Here is an 18,705-nt window from a genome sequence, read left to right on the forward strand (position 1 = left end):
TTTAAATTATAAATTATCATAAATTATAAAAGTTTTAAATTACAATATTATAAATATTATAGGATATAACGGTAAAACTATAAAAGTAATTAAAACTTTCTTTTTCCTTCTTTCTTAAACATAGTCTCTTATCTCATATCCAACCGAACAAAAAATAAAAATAAAAAATAAAAAAACAATCTCTTTTCTAGGGATGTGTTATCCATCTCTTTTTTCTCTCCCTTCCATCTAATTTTTTTCATTCATACCGAACAGTGCACAAAGGTGGTAAGCACGCACTCCTAACCATACGCACACGTATTAAACAAGAGGATCCCATTGAGAATAATAGTATAGTAAAAAACAAAAACTAATTTATGAGCACTACATTTAAGATGTTTATTACAGGAGATAAACAAGAGATTGCATATAATTTACGAGCACTACATTTGAATGCACGAGTTAATAATATTGTTAGGAAATATACCATGTTTTTTAGTGGTGCAATTTGATAATTTTTTAGAATCAAATTATTCTTAATGGTTTCAAAAAATTTAAAATCAGATTAAACCATTTAACCAAAGGAAGTGAACCCAACTAAACTATGAAATGCCGATTCGGTTCCACAGTTCCTCTATTTATTTTTTATTTTTTAACTAATTATTATATAAATATTTATATTTCAAAATCAAAATGCACACCAATAAACTAAGTTAACTAAGACATTCAAAACTACTAATACATTCACTTCTATAATATAAGTTAATACATTTTGTAGACATTAAAATTTTAGTGGGCTTTGGTTTTGACAAATTGACCCATTAAATATAGGCCTAATGTTTAATAAGTTATTTAATTTGCCCAATCTTGGTCCACTTAAATTATTTAATTAGCCCAGCACAGATGATTAAATGGAAAGATAATTATTCCTAATAAAATATATTTAGAATAATTATTTTTAAGGATAATTATCATAATATAACCGGGCCGGGCCAGTTACGATTTTTTCATTATCAGGAGAGGACACGTGTCATTATCCTGCTAATCCAAGAAGCCTATAAATAGAGGCATGAAGGAAGGAGGAAGGGGGTGCACAAATTCAGAATTCAGAAGTCCAGAAATCCAGGAATTCAGAGTTCAGAAATCCAGAAGGTAAGCAAACTCAAAGTCAAGAAATCCAAAAATTCATAAATCCAGAAGGTTCATAAATTGAGAGAATCAGAAATTCAGAGGGCCAGAAATCTAGAGGGCAAATCTGAAAGCGAAAAACACCAAGCACATCCAAAGTCATGCCGTTCTTCACCAAATTCAACAAATTATCTCTGAAGACGAAGAACAACAAGCATATCAAATCGTGTCATTCTTCATCCACATCTCACGGTGATTCAAGATCAAGCTCATGCAGCCCTTGGATCAGACCAACCACAAAAAAAAAATCGAATAAGAGAACCTAATTATTTGAAATATTATTACAGAGTATTGTACTCCAAGTTTTATAAATTAATAAAATATTAGTTTTGCCCCTATTTTGTTCTTTATTTTACAGATACAAAATTTGTGTGTACAAATTTCTGGCACGCCCAGTGGGAGCTTCTCTACCTCTCATATCTTTCTCGTACATCAAATCTTCAAAAAATCTTGTCGTCAAAATTCATGGCTTCCAACAAGATTAAAACAAAGAGCAATAATACCCCCAAAGACATCGCAGTCGTGACGGACAACATCAATACCACCACAAAAAGGTGGCAAGAAGGTTGTAACTTCGTCAAGTGGTACAAAAATCTTTGCAAGTTCAATGATGTGGAGCATGGTCAAAGCATCCGTTCCTGCCAAAAAACAGCATGATGCGATAAGAGTTAATTTTGCCAAATCTGTCAAAGTAACAACTCAAATTCATATCGTCTTCACCCCGCTAGGGGTAAGGTGGAAGGTTCCTACAATCTCAAAGGTTGCTTCAGTCACAAGTTCAAGTTCGAGGCTGGTCCACCCAAGGCCAAAGATTTTTTCTGACTCCATCACTATGCCAGTAATGATGACGAGTACTACCTCATACGAAGAACAATTGACGACTATGGCCCGTGTAATTGAAAGATTACAACACTCTCTCAAGAAGCAAGATCTGAAAATTGCTTCGCTGACAAAAAAGTTAAAATTACGTGACGACAATGCTGACTCAAGCAAATGTCGAATTCCTTATTCTAATTCCATGCCAGATAACACTCCAATTGATGATCAAAATGACGTGTCCGCCAATCCAACAATTGATGCTGTCTCCGTCACCTTACTTTCCGTCCAACAACTTAAAGACATGATAGTGAATTGCATAAAAGAACAATACAGTGGTGTTCCTTAAAGTGCTCGTATGTACTCAAAGTCTTACACAGAAATAATTGACATCTTAAAAATGCCGATTGGGTATCAACCTCCAAAGCTTCAACAGTTTGACGGAAAATGCAATCCCAAGCAACATATCGTACACTTTATAGAAACTTGCGGCAATGCTGGTACAAACGGAGATCTCCTTGTCAAACAATTTGTTCGTTCCCTCAGAATGAATGCATTTGATTAGTACACAGACCTCAAAGCTGAAGGTATTGACAGTTGGAAGTAGATGGAACGAGAATTTCTCAACTGTTTTTACAGCACTCGTCGTAATGTAAGTATGCTGGAGTTTACAAACACAAAACAGATGAAGGGTGAACCCGTGGTTAACTACATCAACCGTTGGTGAGCTTTAAGTCTTGATTACAAGGATCGTTTATCTGAAATTTCTGCAATTGAAGCATGTATGCAAGGCATGCACTAGAAGCTTCTTTACATCCTACTAGGGATCAAGCCTCGCATATTTGAAGAGCTTGTTACTTGAGCCCACGACATGGAGCTTAGCATGGAAAATCATGGTGTTAGAGAAGATGTTCCTGATATACCCAACAACTTTTAAGAAGATGAGGGAAGTGAGTCAAAAAAAAAAACAATTTACTTCATAACTCGGATGACGAAGTAGCTTCAGTTTTCATTATAAGCATAATCTCGAAAGACTTGCATCAAAAAACGCACCATGCTATAACAATGACTTCAACCGAAAGTGCAAAATCACAAGGGGCATTAAGTTAAGGAAACCAAGAAGAAAATCCTCAAAGTGACGACGAGATAATCTGTGCCCTTCAGCATAGGTTTAGATTGCCGTCTAATTCTTGCAAAGTAGAAGAATAATTAAAGTTGAAGTGCTCCCAGATACGAGCCTAAACTGTCGATGATACTCCTTAACACGAGTTTAAACTGTTTACCTGAAAAAAAAAAAAAAAAAAAAATCAAGAACTTCTTGATACGAGTTTAAACTGTTTCAAAAAAAATAAATAAATAACACTCCTTGACACGAGTTTAAACTGTCTCAAAAAAAAAAAAAAAATGACACTCCTTGACGCGAGTTTAAACTGTCTACTTGAAAAAAAAAAAAAAAAAAAAATCAAGAACTCCTTGATACGAGTTTAAAATTTTAGTGGGCTTTAGTTTTGACAAATGGATCCATTAAATATGAGCCTAATGTTTAACTAAGTTATTTAATTGGCCCAAGCTCGGTCCACTTAAATTTAAATTATTTAATTAGCTCAACCCAGATAATTAAATGAAAAGATATTTATTCATAATAAATTATATTTGGAATAATTATTTATAAGGATAATTATCACAATATAACCGGTCTGGCAATTAATCAAAGAAGCCTATAAATAAAGGCCTGGAGGAAGGAGGAAGGGGGAACACAAATTCAGAATTTAGAAATCCAGAGACTCAGAAATTCAGGACACACAAATTCAGAAATTCAGAAGGTACACAAATTCAGAGTTCAGAAATTCAGAAGGTACGCAAATTCAGAGTCCAGAAATCCAGAGGGTAAACCTGAAGGCGAAGAACACCAAGCACATCCAAAGTCGTGCCGTTTTTCACCAAATTCAACAAATCCTCTCCGAAGACGAAGAACAACAAGCACATCAAATCGTACCGTTCGTCATCAAATTTCAAGGTGATCAGCAACAAGTACATCAAATCGTGTCGTTCTTCATACACATCCCATGGTGATTCAAGATAAAACTTGTGCAGCCCTTGGATCTAACCAGCCACAAAAAGGAGATCGAATCAGAGGACCTTATTTTTTGGAATATTATTACATGCAGAGGATTGTACTCCAAGTTTTATAAATTAATAAAATATTATTTTTGCCCCCTATTTTGTTCTTTATTTTACATATACAAATTTGTGTGTACACATTCAAAATTGTTAATATATTCAAAACTTCGAATTTAGTATTCTTTGGAACCGTGACATAACCAAATCATTGGTAAACCGAACCAAATTGTCCGATTCATTTAGTTCCAAATTGAATATTCGATTTTATAGAATTTTTGTACAACCCTAATTTTGACCCCCAGCTAATTGAAAAATGCTTTATTGAGATGAGTTGCATGCTTTATTGAGATGATTTTATAGGATTATTTTGCTTTGCATATTGAATTTTATAGTCAAAATAATTCATCATGGTTAATTTCACAGGGAGATAATTTCAGGAGATCCAAAATAATTATCAATAATTGTCTCCCTATATGTACCTAGAAATAATTTGAACAGTTTATTTAGCTCGAACTTGATTTATAAATTATAAATTTAACAACGAATTGTTATTTACTAGTGCGATTGTGGTTCATAAGTTTTATTAATAATTTCAGTGGTGTCCTAGATTGAATTTCGTCTATGCATCTCGATCGAATTAAATGCTCTAAACTCATCTCTTTTAATTATTATATTTATTAATACTCATATGTTCGAATTGAGATGTACACACCACCAGATTATAGTAATCTGTATAGATTGCGTATAATTAATTATTACTAGACAGTACACTAATCTGTATAGATTGCAATACTGCATATAGTTAATTCTTAACTTTTCAAAAGAAAAGTGGAAATAATGTTGGAAAAAAAAAAAAATTTGAGATATTTTCTGGATAATTTGGCAACAAGGAAAGAAATGGGACGATATAAATGAAGAGGCAAGCATTAGGACTCTGTTTTTTTGTGCGTGTTGTTATTGTCCTTATAAAACTACCATAACCTCCTTACAAAATCATTATTTTATAACAGGAAAATGGCAAAATAAAAAATTTAATTATATTTCCATCATTTTGTTCAATAAATGAATAAATATGTCTTCTTATATCTTTTTCATTTTTGTAAAATTAATTAATTTAGATTTTTGGTTTTTGGATCCACAGAGTACTAACAGACCTATAAAATAATTAAAGGGAGTATAAACTTTAACGACAGCAAAATTTTAATTTAGTTTTTTTCCAAACTATCATATTAATCAAACAAAAAATTAATATAAATTAATAATTTTTAGTATATATATAATTATTTTCAAAGTCCGTATAATAACTTTAAGAGTGCCGATACTTGGCCCGACTAAAATAAACCTACCACTAACAACACCTATGTGGCTGAATAGTGTCCAATGATAATGAAATTCTTGGCAACTTTTATCTTCATTCTCCACGCATCTTTCCTTTTATTTATCTATTTCTTTATCTTTTCTTTTTTCTTTCTTCCATGAAAACAAACAGACCACCTCCAACAACATAACAATTGAAAAAATAATTGGATTACAACCAACAAAAATAGCCTGCCGATTTGATATGAATTTAAAGTTATGTAAAATTTTTTTATGATTTTTCTAAATGGATTTTTTTTTTTGGTTCTATTTTGTTTGATATGTGAAACTTCTATTGTTTCCCTTCATTTAAAATCATAATTTTTTTAGTCTAATTATTTCAGATCTTAAATTTTTAGTCCTAAATTTCTCAGTGCAATGGGAATGAAGTGGGAGATTAGGACTACAAATTTATGCCAAACAAATTAGGGATGGAATGCAAGAATGAACCAGAGAGAACAAACGGAAGATTTGGGACTCCAAATCCGTGAGAAAAAAAAAATTTGAGAATGACGGTAAGGGGACGGGAGAGAACATAGGGTTGAGAGATTCAGGGCTATAAATTTGTGCTAAGAAGTTGAGAAACAAAGGAGTTAGAGAGAGAAAAAAAAAAAAAAGAACAGTAAGAAATTGAATCTGTCACACTAGGTAAATCAGTCGGTAGAAAGTCGGTGAAAATTTGTTGGCCATAATATCATTTTCCCAACTTTAATTATCTATACTACCAAATATTATAACTCGTGATTTTTCATTGGATTCCGCAATTGGACGTCCACAATATCCAAGACAAATAATTGAGTAGACGTTTAAAAAATCAACTGCTACCTTGGATATGGGGCGGTGGAGAGAGAAAATGAGATTCAACTACTTTACATTTTTTAATACCGACAAATATCAAAAGAGACAAATGTTATTTTGTTTAGAATTTGATATTCTGGAACCCATATTTTATCGGTAAGTTGAAAAGATATAAAATTGACACATATTTTTTTGGTTTATATCTGCGAATTTAAAAGGTTGGCTAATTCATTTTTTATTTTGTTTTGAACATTTTTATTCATAAAGCGACCTGACATGCTGCTTAATATGTTAACGTACAGGATTTTGGTCACTATTTCATAGTTTTGATTAAGGGCCGTAATTTAAGCTCAAATTTATTAAATTATTTCAGTTAATTTATTAAAATTAAATTAGTTAGGCATTTAAATTTAAATGAATGAATTAATAATGGATAAAAAAATGAGTACTCATTCAATTGTACTCATTCAATTGTCATTGGTAGTTTAAAAGTGGACACCCATGTTCATTAATGTAAATTCAATTATTATTATTATTTTATTTAACAATCATAATAATAATATTATTATTGAAAGTATAAATGTTATAATATTATTATTATTAATATTAATATTTTCTGTTTCAATTTCTCTATTCTTGTTTTATCTCTCCTCCCTTTCTATTATTCTCTCCTCCTCCCTTTCTACCTCTTCACCGTTTTTTTTTTCTCTCTCCTCCTATTATCTTCCTTTTGTTCATCTCCCTTCTCTCTTATCTATCTCCTCAAAAAAACACACAACAAAAAAAATAAAAAATAAATATTTTTTATTATAAAAAATATATATAATCTGTAATAACTCTGCCATTCTATCTCCTCCCCTTTTTATCTCTCCTCCTATTATATCTTCCCCTTGTTTCTCTCTCTTCTCTCCAGTTCTCTCTCCTCGTTTTCTCTTCTGTTTATTTATTTATTTATTTTTAGATTGTGATAACTCTCAAAATAAATTGTATAGTGAATTTTTTTTCATAATAATTTAAAAACAAATAATAATTAAAAAAAGGAAATTTATTTGTAACCACCGAAACAAAAAAATTAATAAATTTAATTTAAAAATCTATATGTTTGTTTGGTATTCAACAATTAAAATAATTTAACAATTTATATCTAAATATTTAGGCAATTAGATTGGGCATGTGTTAACTGGCCATTTAATAAACAATCATTTTATGACCCATTATAAATGAGTTATTGACCCACTATTGATTCGCCTATTTATGATCAGTTCAAAACCACCCAATTATCTGTCCAAATTCAATCAATTACTGCCCATAGTTCGCCCATAGTTTTGATGTTATGACATTATTAGATCATCAAGGGCTTTTATAGCCCAGTGATATCAATTTATTGCAAGGAAATATTTGTCTCACGTCGAATTTGAATGGAAAATTGATTGGGTATAAATGGATGGGTATGCCGCACTACATAATAACTTAAACTTTTGAATAAATAGATAAGTGCCTACTCGTTATAATTATTATCAGAGTAAAACTCAATCCTTAATCCGGTGTCACTTTAAACCCGATTGTAATGATGAGAGAAAATATTACAAGGAAATATTTATCGCAGAATTAATACCAAATAAGTATCGAATTTGATATGTTTTTATTTACCTCATTTACTTAAATAATATAAAAAAAATAATTATTTAACACGTGATAAGAATCACGACAAATTCAAAATTAATTCAAAAATTACTTTTTAATTTTCCTACCATTACTCATATATATTATCCATCATCTGCAATTATGACGGGGCAACCTTAAGTTATTTATTTATTTATTTTTTATTGGCCTACATTTTATCGTTCAACAATCACAATAAAGTCTTACAGATGGGAAGGGTTTCTTCCATGAAGACGAATGAAATTACACCACGCGTCTCCAGTGGCCACTGAGTTGCTACGTGGTGTCATTTAACTGGCTCTCTCAAATATTTCCCAACCTGCTAGTTGATGATACCTACTCCTTTTCGTGGATAGCTCCGCAGACATGAAATTGAGTCGGAGACCACCCTCTATAGATAAACAGATAAATAAAATGGCCATTGAATTGATACAATTTCTCTTCTGGAAACAAACCCTAATCTATAGAGAGAGAAACTTTTAGTTTACATTGATCCCTGAGACTCGATTCAATCACAGAACTGACGATTGCTAGAGAGAGAAAGAAGATAGAATAATTATATTTCTTCCTCCCTATGCAACCGGTTGATTGATTCAATCTGGTGTTTTTTAGGGAGAGAAATTATATTAAATTAGATAAATAGAGAAATATCTTATCGTTTGTCTTTCGGCGATTCGAAATAGGTTTTCAAAGGACCAATCGGATCGAGAACAATCGGTGATTGAATTGTGATCGGACCGAGGAATAATTGATGAATGAATTGTGATCGGATCGCTGCATGAACAATAAAGGGGGAGAGGAAGCGAATCGATCCTCGCTCAGAGTGTAGGAAGAAAACTGAGCACAACATGTCTGCCATAGTGTGCGGCAAGAGATCATCCTTCTTTGAAGACCTGCAATCGTCGCCGCCAGTTTCCAAGAGAATTCGCTGTTCTTCTTCGTCGCCTGTTCGGTTCTCTCCTCCGAGGCCCACCACAGCCTCTCCTTCTTCTAATCCCTCATCGCGTTCGTCCCTGTTAGATCATCTCACTGCTCATTTTCCTGACATGGACAAGCAGGTTTATTTTTCTCTATTTGTTTTATTTATTCAAAATATTTTTTTAGGTTTTTTTATTTTTAGGTTTTGTTCAATTTCATAAAGTATATGGGATTCGCTGGTAAATAGTGATTGGATTCTGTGAGGAATTATGAGCTTAGAATTATCATTGATTTCTTGATGAGATGATCATTTTGATTGCATATTTGTTCTATATATTGAAACTTATTTTTCATAAGTAGGGAAGTCATATGGGTAATAAATTTATGATTTGGTCTGATATATATATAATTTATATAAACATGATTTGGTCTGATAATTCACCCATGTAGTTTTGAAGAATGATTGAATTGATATGGTGCAACATCACAAAGAATGCAGTTTGAATTCTGAAATATATGAAGCAAGGACAAATAATCTGGTTTATTATTCAGATTGATCAGAAACCACTTTTGATTCGTCTTGAATACTTCCCTGTGCCAGAAAAATGATTTTATAATCGTCATCTTATTAGTTCGACCACCTATTTTTCTATCCAGCACAAAAGGATGATGAGCGTTCAAAAATATATTTCTAAACTTGTATGATTAAAGTGGGTCTTCTATTCTGCCGTTACACACATTATGTTTGCCTATATTTTATATCAGATGAAAGTTTTGGAGTATTTATAAGCACAGTTTTGGTAGTATTATGAGTTAATAAACATATTTGAATATTTTCATTTAGCTTCTTGAGAGAGCTCTCGAAGAATGTGGTGATGATTTGGATTCGGCTATCAGAAGTCTGAATGAGCTACGTTTGGGATCTACTGAGAACTTGGACTCTGCTGCGAGCAAATCTGGCACGGCACAAGAAGCAGACGTTCAATTTGAAGCCTCAGGTGTGCATAACAGTTTTCTTCCATTTTTTTCAGTAGGTTAAATAGTTGAACTACAGATAACACTTGAGAAGTTAAGATTCCTCTTTCTTTTATTTCTTTCTTCTTTCTTCTTTTTTATTTTTGTTATTATTATTATTATTATTATTATTTAACAAGTGTGTTTCTGTGTGTGGGAGAGTGGGAGTTACTGTTTAAATTACTTGCAAGCGAAACCTCATTTGCCTCTATTTTTCTCTTTAAAGATATAATTTTCACAGTGTATTTATGAACCCTTGATAAAACAAAATCATAGATGGTGGAGTGATGATGATAAAATTTTAAGAAAGATTTTATATAACCTAATTGTTTTTTGTTTCATAAAATAAGGCTTGCATGATGTTAAAAAGTTCACGCGTTCAATTGTTGTTGATACTGCTTATCATCAACAGTTAAATTTATCTCAACTCATGCATCATTTGAACATAAGCAGGCTGCTTCTAATTTTCCCCAAATATAACTCTAGTAAGAAAATCTGGGGAAGCTTTTTAATATTTGATATGATAGCAGTTATTGTTTTATTTGATGAAATGTGGCTTGCATGATGTTAAGAAGTCCAATGTTTAATTGTGGTTGATGTCAACAGTTAGTTTATCTCGATATACTCATCTTTCGGGTTTTTGACATGTTTTTTTCCTCTGAAATGTCTCAGCAGAAGTGAAATGGAGGATTGGAGGTGATGAATGCTGTTTCCCCCTTTAAGATAAAACTGTAGTGCCTCTTTATGCAGGGCAAGGGAGGACATTTGAGGTGAAGTTTGATAGGAATGACAAGGTCGGGCTGTGGCTTTAGAGGCGATTTTGATTTTTGACAGCTTAGGGTGTAGGGCGAAACTGTGCTTGAATTGGTATTTCATGTGGAAAGAGACTAAGGGGTTTGTTAAACACGTCTTGATGCAGTGTGGTGGCTAGAGAATTTTTGTTGTTGTTGCTCATCTTTTTCGGTTTTCTCTGGGAAGGATGAGTTTGTTTGAAGAGCTTTTAGATTTTATGTTTGGGGGTTGTGCTGGTAAAAGGGTGAAGTAGGGCTGACAGGGAGGCCTCTGTGCCTTTCCTGGTGTCTATCAAAGCAACGGAGTAGGCACACTTTTGAGAATTTGGAGTTGTCAACTACAAACTAGAAAAATTGATGTTGAATTCGTAGCAATTATGGTTTATTGAATTCATTGTGATTTTGGTTTTTTGAATTTATTGCAGTTTTGGTTAATAAAAAAGTTCCCCTAGTTAATTCATTCTTTTGTTGATCATATAGGAGATATGTGTTTCTTGTAAGGATCGTAGTTGAAGGCTCCAGTATAGTCCCCTTGCATTGGTTGTCTGTGGCGTTTCCTTGTAATATAGTTTTGTCCTCCACCTGAATCCCAATTTTGCGAGTCAGCTTTCATCAGAAATCATATAATAACAATATCATCGGCACTGAATTTGATTTTGCATCAGATTGTTCATTTCTACTTTCTAGGCCACTTTTGGATCTAAGTCCCGCTTAATAAAAGAGCAATATTATTGACATTCATGTTGCAGGCATGGTGACACTTAATGGCGAGGTTGCATCTACCGAGTCATCAGCACAAAATCTGCCAATGGATGGTGCAGAGTGGGTGGAACTCTTAGTTAGAGAAATGATGAGTGCCTCTAATGTAGATGATGCTAGAGGTCGTGCCTCCAGAGTGCTTGAGGTATTGGAGAAGTCCATTCGTGCACGTGCAACTTCGGAGGCAGTTCAGAGCTTCCAACAGGTGGTTATTTTTATTTTTTATTTTTATAATTTTGTAACATGAACTTCTTTATTAGTGCAGACTGCAGATTATATTATTATTATTATTCTTTGCTTCGAAGTTCATTTGTTTTGTGGGGCTTGTTATATTTCTTTCTTTTTTCCTTTTCCTTTTTAATTTTTGTTGGTTTTGGGGCCAGGGAATATAGAATGTAATGGATGATGACTTTTCATTTATCATATTGTAGGAGAACATTATGCTGAAGGAACAGCTAGAAGCAATGATTCATGAAAACACGATCCTCAAGCGAGCGGTTTCTATTCAACATGAACGCCAAAAGGAGTTTGATGATAAGAACCAGGAGTTGCATCATCTGAAGCAGCTGGTATCTCAATACCAGGAGCAGCTGAGAACTCTTGAGGTCAAGATCCCAAACTCAAAATGCATCTGAGTTAATATTTTATTGTTGAGTAGTGATTTGGTCATCAAAAAAAAAAAGAAAAAAAGAAAAGAAAAAAAGAAGAAGTAAAAAGTTGAAATAGAAAAGAGACAAAACCGTTATTATATATATATTGGTACCCTCTAACCCCTCTAACCGAATAATGTTTTATGACTGGACAGTTTCTTTCCCCTTAAACCATGGGTTATTGACATCCACTTGCAAATATATAACCTGCCTTCCCAATGACATCATTAACAATGCCTCATTTTTTATTTGTTATTGCTCTTATAGAAACGTGTCATGTAATCTTTGATCACCAATCCATGTTTCCTTAACCTCCAAACTGTGTGATTCAACTTTATGCTGATGCCTTTATATTTTTCCTCGAGTCTGATTATGTTTCACTTGTGATGAACCAGGTCAATAACTATGCTCTGACGATGCACCTCAAGCAAGCTCAGCAGAGTAACTCCATCCCCGGGCGTTTTAATCCTGATGTCTTCTAATGACCCCATTGATTTTTGTTCTTTGACACATTGACACATGCAAGAATACATCCAAGTACTACCTGGACTATATTATTATTGATATCGGAACCCTCTTTTTAGTTTGATCTGCTGGGTCATTTGACGAGCAGCCATGATGTGGCTGTACTCTTTCGTGCCCAACTAGCCAACGATGGCTAAGCCTTTGGATTTTCTCTGCTGTTTCTTGTTTCTTGTATTTGATTTAATATGGATATAATCTTCATAAATGTTGCAACACTTTTTTAGGAATGGGAGACACATACCATTGTTGTGTATGTTCCTCAAATGACCGTTTACTTGTTCCCTTAGTAGTTGCTTGCTTTGTTGCTATAATTCTAGAAAAGATTGCATGTACCCAGAATTCATGTTTGTTTTCCTGAGGAATGCCATAGAGCGCACACAGAATCATAAATTATGCTGTGTTTGTACGTTAGTATCATATGTTTTTCGTGGTTATTTTAATATTGCGTTCACAATAGATATTTAAATCACAGCAGTTGTGAATCTTGTGTCAACGAGCTATATATATTGCTCTCTTAAAAAACATATTTTCTATTAAAACAAAATTTAAAAAAAAAAAAAATAATAAAACAGAACAAAAAAAAAACGAACAAAACAAAAGGTCGTTTTCATTCATAGGATGGTTTATCGACAGAGGAAATTGATATCAGATGGTTGATGGGACGGTGTGTGTCTACTTTGTTGAATGGTGCTGGGATTCATTGTTTCCTACCATAAATATCTTGTATGGCCCAAATAACGCGTATAATATATTTCTTATATGGCCCAAAAACGTGTATGTCTAATATATTTCTTATATATATATATATATATATATATATATATATTAGTTTTATTTCTATGCTTTTTTGCTCATCATTTTGTTGGTTGATACACGATGACTTTTCACTTAAACTTGGTACTTGGCGCTTACTGTATTTGTTTTTCTGAACCGATATTTTGTTATATGATGATTATGATCCGAAATGCAAATCGAGGTTTTATTTTAAATAATCGTCCAATTTGTGTTTAGGGATGGCAATTTTTTCCTACCAGCGGGTTTTCTCCCTACCCCTAATGGGCTGAATTTGGTGCTCTTTGGAATGGATTTGGGACGGATATAATAAAATAATTAAAAACTCGAATCCGTTTCGATTATATATATACCTTTTAAATTTTTTAATAATATAAAATATATTTTTAATATTTTTAAGATTCTTGTTATTGTCCATTAATATATTACTAATATTTATTATTTAGTAATTTAAAAGTTAAGTCAATTTATTTATTTATTTATTTTTTTACTACCTAATAAATGTGACATAACTCGACCTAGCCTCACTATGTCTCGCAATTAAACAAAATACATGGGACTGAGTCTAATTATAAACCCATTTCAAAATAGAGATGAAGTTAAAATGACATATTTTCTAACAAAGCAAAACAAAGTTTAGCCAAACCTGTCCCAAGTCCATCCCGTTCATCCCTATTTGTGTTCTCGGTTATGACCCATTATTCACAATTCCATTTAAAGTTACAGAAACATTGCAGTCTACACATCTTGCACAGATTTATGATGCAAAAGAGTGAAGACATGAACAGGCCAGAAAAAAATAAAAAAATAAAAACATGAACTAGGTTCAAACACAAAGAGTCAACGCATGTTGCACAGTAACAGGGTACACACAACACAGTGTGTGAATATTTTGTATTTACAATTAAAAGAAAAGAAAAGAAAAGAAAAGAAAGACTTGACTTGGTCAAAGTTCACCTACTGCAAACTCACACGGTCAGATCAGATGGTACCGCCCCAACGATGACTTTTGATTTAGGAAACAGAAACAAGGCTTCCACCAGCTTTCATCATCCTCTTAAATTCATCAAAATTAACCATACCATCTCCATCCATATCAACCTTCCTTATCATCTCCTTGCAATTCTCCAACATTTTCCCTTCCATCAACCCCAAAGAAGACAACACCAATCCCAATTCATCCACTGTGATCAACCCATCTCCATCTCCGTCGAAAACATCGAAAGCCTCCTTCAAATCGCCTTCTCCTCCTTCCTCATCATCCTTACCACCAATCACTTGCTGATCTCCACTACTACTACCACTACTCATCATCGTAGATTCAAACAACTCACAAAACTCATCAAGATCAATCAGCCCGTCCCCATTAGAATCCACCTTCTCAACCATCTCCACCACTTCTTTCTCTGTCACCGTGATTCCGATGTTCTTAAGCGAATCTCTCAGCTCTTTCTTCGTTATAAATCCGTCGTTGTTCTTGTCAAACGTCGCGAATACACTCTTCAGCTCCCCCTTCTTCTTGCCGCGAGGTATGCTAATTTGGTTGGTGGAAACATTTTGAGTACTATTACTACTACTCGTGGTAAACAAGGATTGATACCATGCTATGAACTTCTTGGCGGGTAATAGGTTGAAGAATGTTGTGATAACCCCAACAATGAATAGAGCTGCTAGAAATACTAAAGTCAACAGCATCTTCTTGTTTCTTATATATACTACTAGCTAGTTCACTGGAAGGAAACACAGACGAAGGAAACAGCAAGACAAGACAACCAAGAACACAAACAGAATTGGGTTTGGGTTTACAAGACTACTACTGCTGGTTTTTGTTGGTTATTAGTATTAGAAAGTATTGAGCTTTCAAGAAGCTACGCGTTGTTTGGTGCACGCTTTGATTCTTCAAAAACGCGTTAACTGTAATAACTGTTTTGACCCATCGAGGCACCAAATGTTTGTGCTCTCGTGTTAGACTAGTGACACGTGTCCATTCACATCAGTGAAAACTCCAATTTGGTCCTTACCTACCAGAGCTTTTGGGGGAGATGCTAAAGTGGGTTTGGTGTACTGACTTGGGGGAATGGTGCTCATTCTGTTTGTTGATGAGGGAAATGAGTGTGTCATGCCATGTATGTTTCAACCTATAACATTAACAATTTAATATATAATTATATATATATATTATGTTATACTATATTGGGAAAGTGATTAACAATTACTGTAATATTGAGTAATATTTGAGTGCATGGATTTCTCATAACCATTCCGTCAATATATATAAATATTTACAAAGATATATGACTTTGTGTGGCTTTCAAATTCCAATGTTAAGGAGACAGAGAGGGGCGTAAAAACCTTGGAAATCATATCCATAAAAAATAGGTTGGGTGGATTATAGAGTTCCAAGTAGTTGTCTTTGATTTAAGGTCTTTAACAAATGAGTCAATTGTACTTTTAAAATATTTCCATGTGGTGGTGGGGTTTGTTGTCATGACTCATAAGCTATAACCGCGTATGACAGCAGCATCGGATGCTTTGCTTTTGTTGCCTAGATTTATAATGTCCAAAGCTGCCAAGAAAATAAGAAATGCTCTCTCTCGCACACAAACACACACACACAAGAAGGATAAAATTTAAAGAAAGGCATATGATTCCGCATACTCTATTGGTTTCATTACTTTACAAAAGAAGCAACATTGTTTATTGCTTTAACTAGAGAATAATGGCAGCTTGGGGTCCTCATAACTCAACACGAAGCCCAGAGTCGAAGTTCGAGCTTAGTGTAGACATTATTTCATTTTCCAATTTGCAACGCCTTTGTTGTAGTCGGATTATCTCGGTAGGGTGGGGGCACATTTAGGTGAAAGCTTGACATGTCACTAGATCAAGAACTGAGTATGATTCTGATACGAACCGTAACAGATTGAATGCCTACCTCATTTGAATCTGAGGTGGAAGTGTATAAGGAAGATACTTTAGCCCAGTCTCATCTAGAGGGATTCACCTAAACAAAAGCCTAGCCCAACCAAACAGGATTGATAAAACATTCGCATGATCCAAGTTTCAATCAAACATGATTAATAAAGTATTTGCAAAATTTAAGCAGACGCTTGACATGTCACTAGATCAAACACTGAGTATAATTCTGATACGAACTGTAACAGATTAAATGCCTACCTCATTTGAATATGAGGTGGAAGTGTATAAGGATGATACTTTAGCCCAATCATTTATGGGCCCATCTAGAGGGATTCACCCTAACAAAAGCCTAACCCAACCAAACAGGATTGATAAAACATTCGCATGATCCAAGTTCCAACCAGACAGGATTAACAAACCATTTTCAAAATTTGGGAAACTTTCCAAGCCTTTATCAATATGCTAATGGAATCTGATGTGAGAAGATGGTCCTTATAAGTTGAAATTCAACAACTTTACAATTTTTTACAAGTAACCAAATAATACAAGTATCCCAAATTCTTTGCAAATAAGAATTTGCAAACAACATTCATACCATTTAAAAAAAAAAAACATTCATACCATTTTAAAAAAAAAAAACATTCATACCATTCAAGCCCACAAGGCCACTGGAGGCTGATAAACGCAATTACACCAAACAACATTCATACCATTCTAAAAAAAAAAACATTCATACCATTCAAGCCCACAAGGCCACTGGAGGCTGATAAACGCAATTACACCAAACAACATTTATACCATTCTAAAAAAAACATTTATACCATTCAAGCCCACAAGGCCACTGGAGGCTGCTAATTGGGCTTTTCTAATATTCCCAATGAAATCTCCGTCTCTCCAAATTTAATTTCAAAGCGTGGATGCTACCAAATTTAACATTCGAGTAATTAATATCAATAAGTAGCGTCTCAAAAGAACTCTGTCTAGTAAATCCAAGAGGAGATTGCAATTGCGCAAAATTATACATTAATTAATTAAATATCTTTTATCATTATTACGGAACATTAAAAATATAAATTTATAAAACAAAATTGTCCATTTAACACTTTTTTTTTTTTTGATGACGTATACATTTATATATAATAAAAATAAGGATAAAGTGCAGACATTCTGGTGTTGAAAAAAAAAAAAACATACAATTTTTTATAATTTGTAGACTGAAATACTTAAAATATCTTTAAAGTAAAATAAAAAAATATTTATATGTACAAATTTTATTAAAGATATTTTGAAATTTTTATAAAAAAAAAAAATTGAAACGATTTGGTACAAAATTTTAAATTATAAAAATTTATTTACTTTGCAATTTTTGATACGGGTGGTGGTGGTGGCGTTCGTGGTTTAGAGGTAGGGGAAAATAAATTTTCTATATTTATCATATTTATTTGGATAATTCACAGATTACTTCGGATAAGAAAAACATTTCCTGATTTTGATGTTTATTAAGCTTTAAGATGAAAGAAAGGGTGGCTAAAACTAAAAGGGACGCCATGTGATGATCATTATTGATGTTTGGGGCCCACAGAAAATGAAGGGACCATCACAACTGTTGATTTCTACACAAAGATCCAACGGTTAAGATGAGTGACGACCCCCACAAATTTTAAAACTATTATCATAAAAGGAGTGGGTTTTGCTTGGCTGAACAGGCTGTTAGGTGGCCCATGACAGTGACCCCAAACGGAAAAAGACAACGTAACATTGTCTCTCTTTTAACAACTCCGTAACGTTTGTTGGTACTAATTTGATTCCCTCGTAGAGATGGCATCTCATAGCATATCCCTACCAAAATTTCTAATAAATAATTATTCATTTTTAAAGATATAAAAATAAATAAAAAATTCCAGACGGTTTTGAACCTACTAATAAATGAAATCACAGACTACACAATCATATGAGTAATCGGTTTAAAATAAATCAATCCGACTAACACCACTCTTATAAAAATAGATCCGATATGTGTTTTATTTAAATTACTTCCTCAATGTAAGTCTAAGTAGGTGATCATAATATCTCAAAAAATAGTTTATTGACTTTGAAAAAAATGAAAGCATTTTTAGACATTTTAAAAAATGTCACATTTCAGTGTTTGCTAACTTTATTGTAACACATGGGTTAGCTTTGCCTTTAATATCTCATCCAATAACAGTGGGCGTATCCTGTCTTGTTTGTGTCGGCTCTTATTTTGTCTCCTTGTGTGTGTTTCGCTGGATACTCTCAAGTTTTATTGCCCTCTTCACTTTAAGGTTTTTACCTTCTTTTTTTTTATTATTTTTTATTATTTTTTTTCAACTTATTTTACATATTTCAAAAATCTCATGGTACGCGAGAATACTTGTCGCGTCACGTGTAAATAAAAAGAA

At 33.2% G+C, this 18,705-nt stretch overlaps 2 protein-coding genes across 4 annotated transcripts; one reads left to right on the forward strand and one right to left on the reverse strand.

Annotated features, from left to right (window-relative positions):
- The first annotated feature begins 8,255 nt into the window (after positions 1-8,255).
- Positions 8,256-12,841, forward strand: LOC132277320 (uncharacterized). 3 transcript variants are annotated; one of them, XM_059779161.1, is made up of 6 exons: positions 8,256-8,978; positions 9,683-9,836; positions 10,525-10,548; positions 11,393-11,607; positions 11,834-12,007; positions 12,448-12,841. In XM_059779161.1, exons 1-6 carry the CDS (start codon positions 8,769-8,771, stop codon positions 12,532-12,534), a joined length of 864 nt encoding a protein of 287 aa, XP_059635144.1. In that variant the 5' UTR covers positions 8,256-8,768; the 3' UTR covers positions 12,535-12,841. The 3 variants fall into 3 exon arrangements, with proteins under 3 accessions (XP_059635144.1, XP_059635145.1, XP_059635146.1); XM_059779162.1 differs by having other exon boundaries at positions 10,528-10,548; XM_059779163.1 differs by lacking the exon at positions 10,525-10,548 and having other exon boundaries at positions 8,257-8,978.
- A 1,328-nt stretch (positions 12,842-14,169) lies between these two features.
- Positions 14,170-15,456, reverse strand: LOC132277321 (calmodulin-like protein 7). The gene has a single exon (XM_059779164.1). The coding sequence runs from the start codon at positions 15,062-15,064 to the stop codon at positions 14,384-14,386; it is 681 nt and encodes a 226-aa protein (XP_059635147.1). The 5' UTR covers positions 15,065-15,456; the 3' UTR covers positions 14,170-14,383.
- Between the last annotated feature and the right edge of the window lie 3,249 nt (positions 15,457-18,705).

The sequence above is a fragment of the Cornus florida genome, unplaced genomic scaffold, assembly GCF_030987335.1.
Source record: "Cornus florida cultivar Cherokee Brave unplaced genomic scaffold, ASM3098733v1 CherokeeBrave_3.0.0_Hap2_Chr10, whole genome shotgun sequence".
NCBI classification, from domain to species: domain Eukaryota; kingdom Viridiplantae; phylum Streptophyta; class Magnoliopsida; order Cornales; family Cornaceae; genus Cornus; species Cornus florida.

Excerpts from the sequence above, each read along its gene's own strand:
- LOC132277321 (XM_059779164.1), bottom strand. The coding sequence starts at position 15,064 with ATGCTGTTGACTTTAGTATTTCTAGCAGCTCTATTCATTGTTGGGGTT.
- LOC132277320 (XM_059779161.1), top strand. The coding sequence starts at position 8,769 with ATGTCTGCCATAGTGTGCGGCAAGAGATCATCCTTCTTTGAAGACCTG. Across the intron at positions 10,549-11,392 it reads AGTGAAATGGAGGATTGGAG|GCATGGTGACACTTAATGGC; the intron begins GTGATGAATGCT and ends TTCATGTTGCAG. Across the intron at positions 12,008-12,447 it reads AGCAGCTGAGAACTCTTGAG|GTCAATAACTATGCTCTGAC; the intron begins GTCAAGATCCCA and ends GTGATGAACCAG.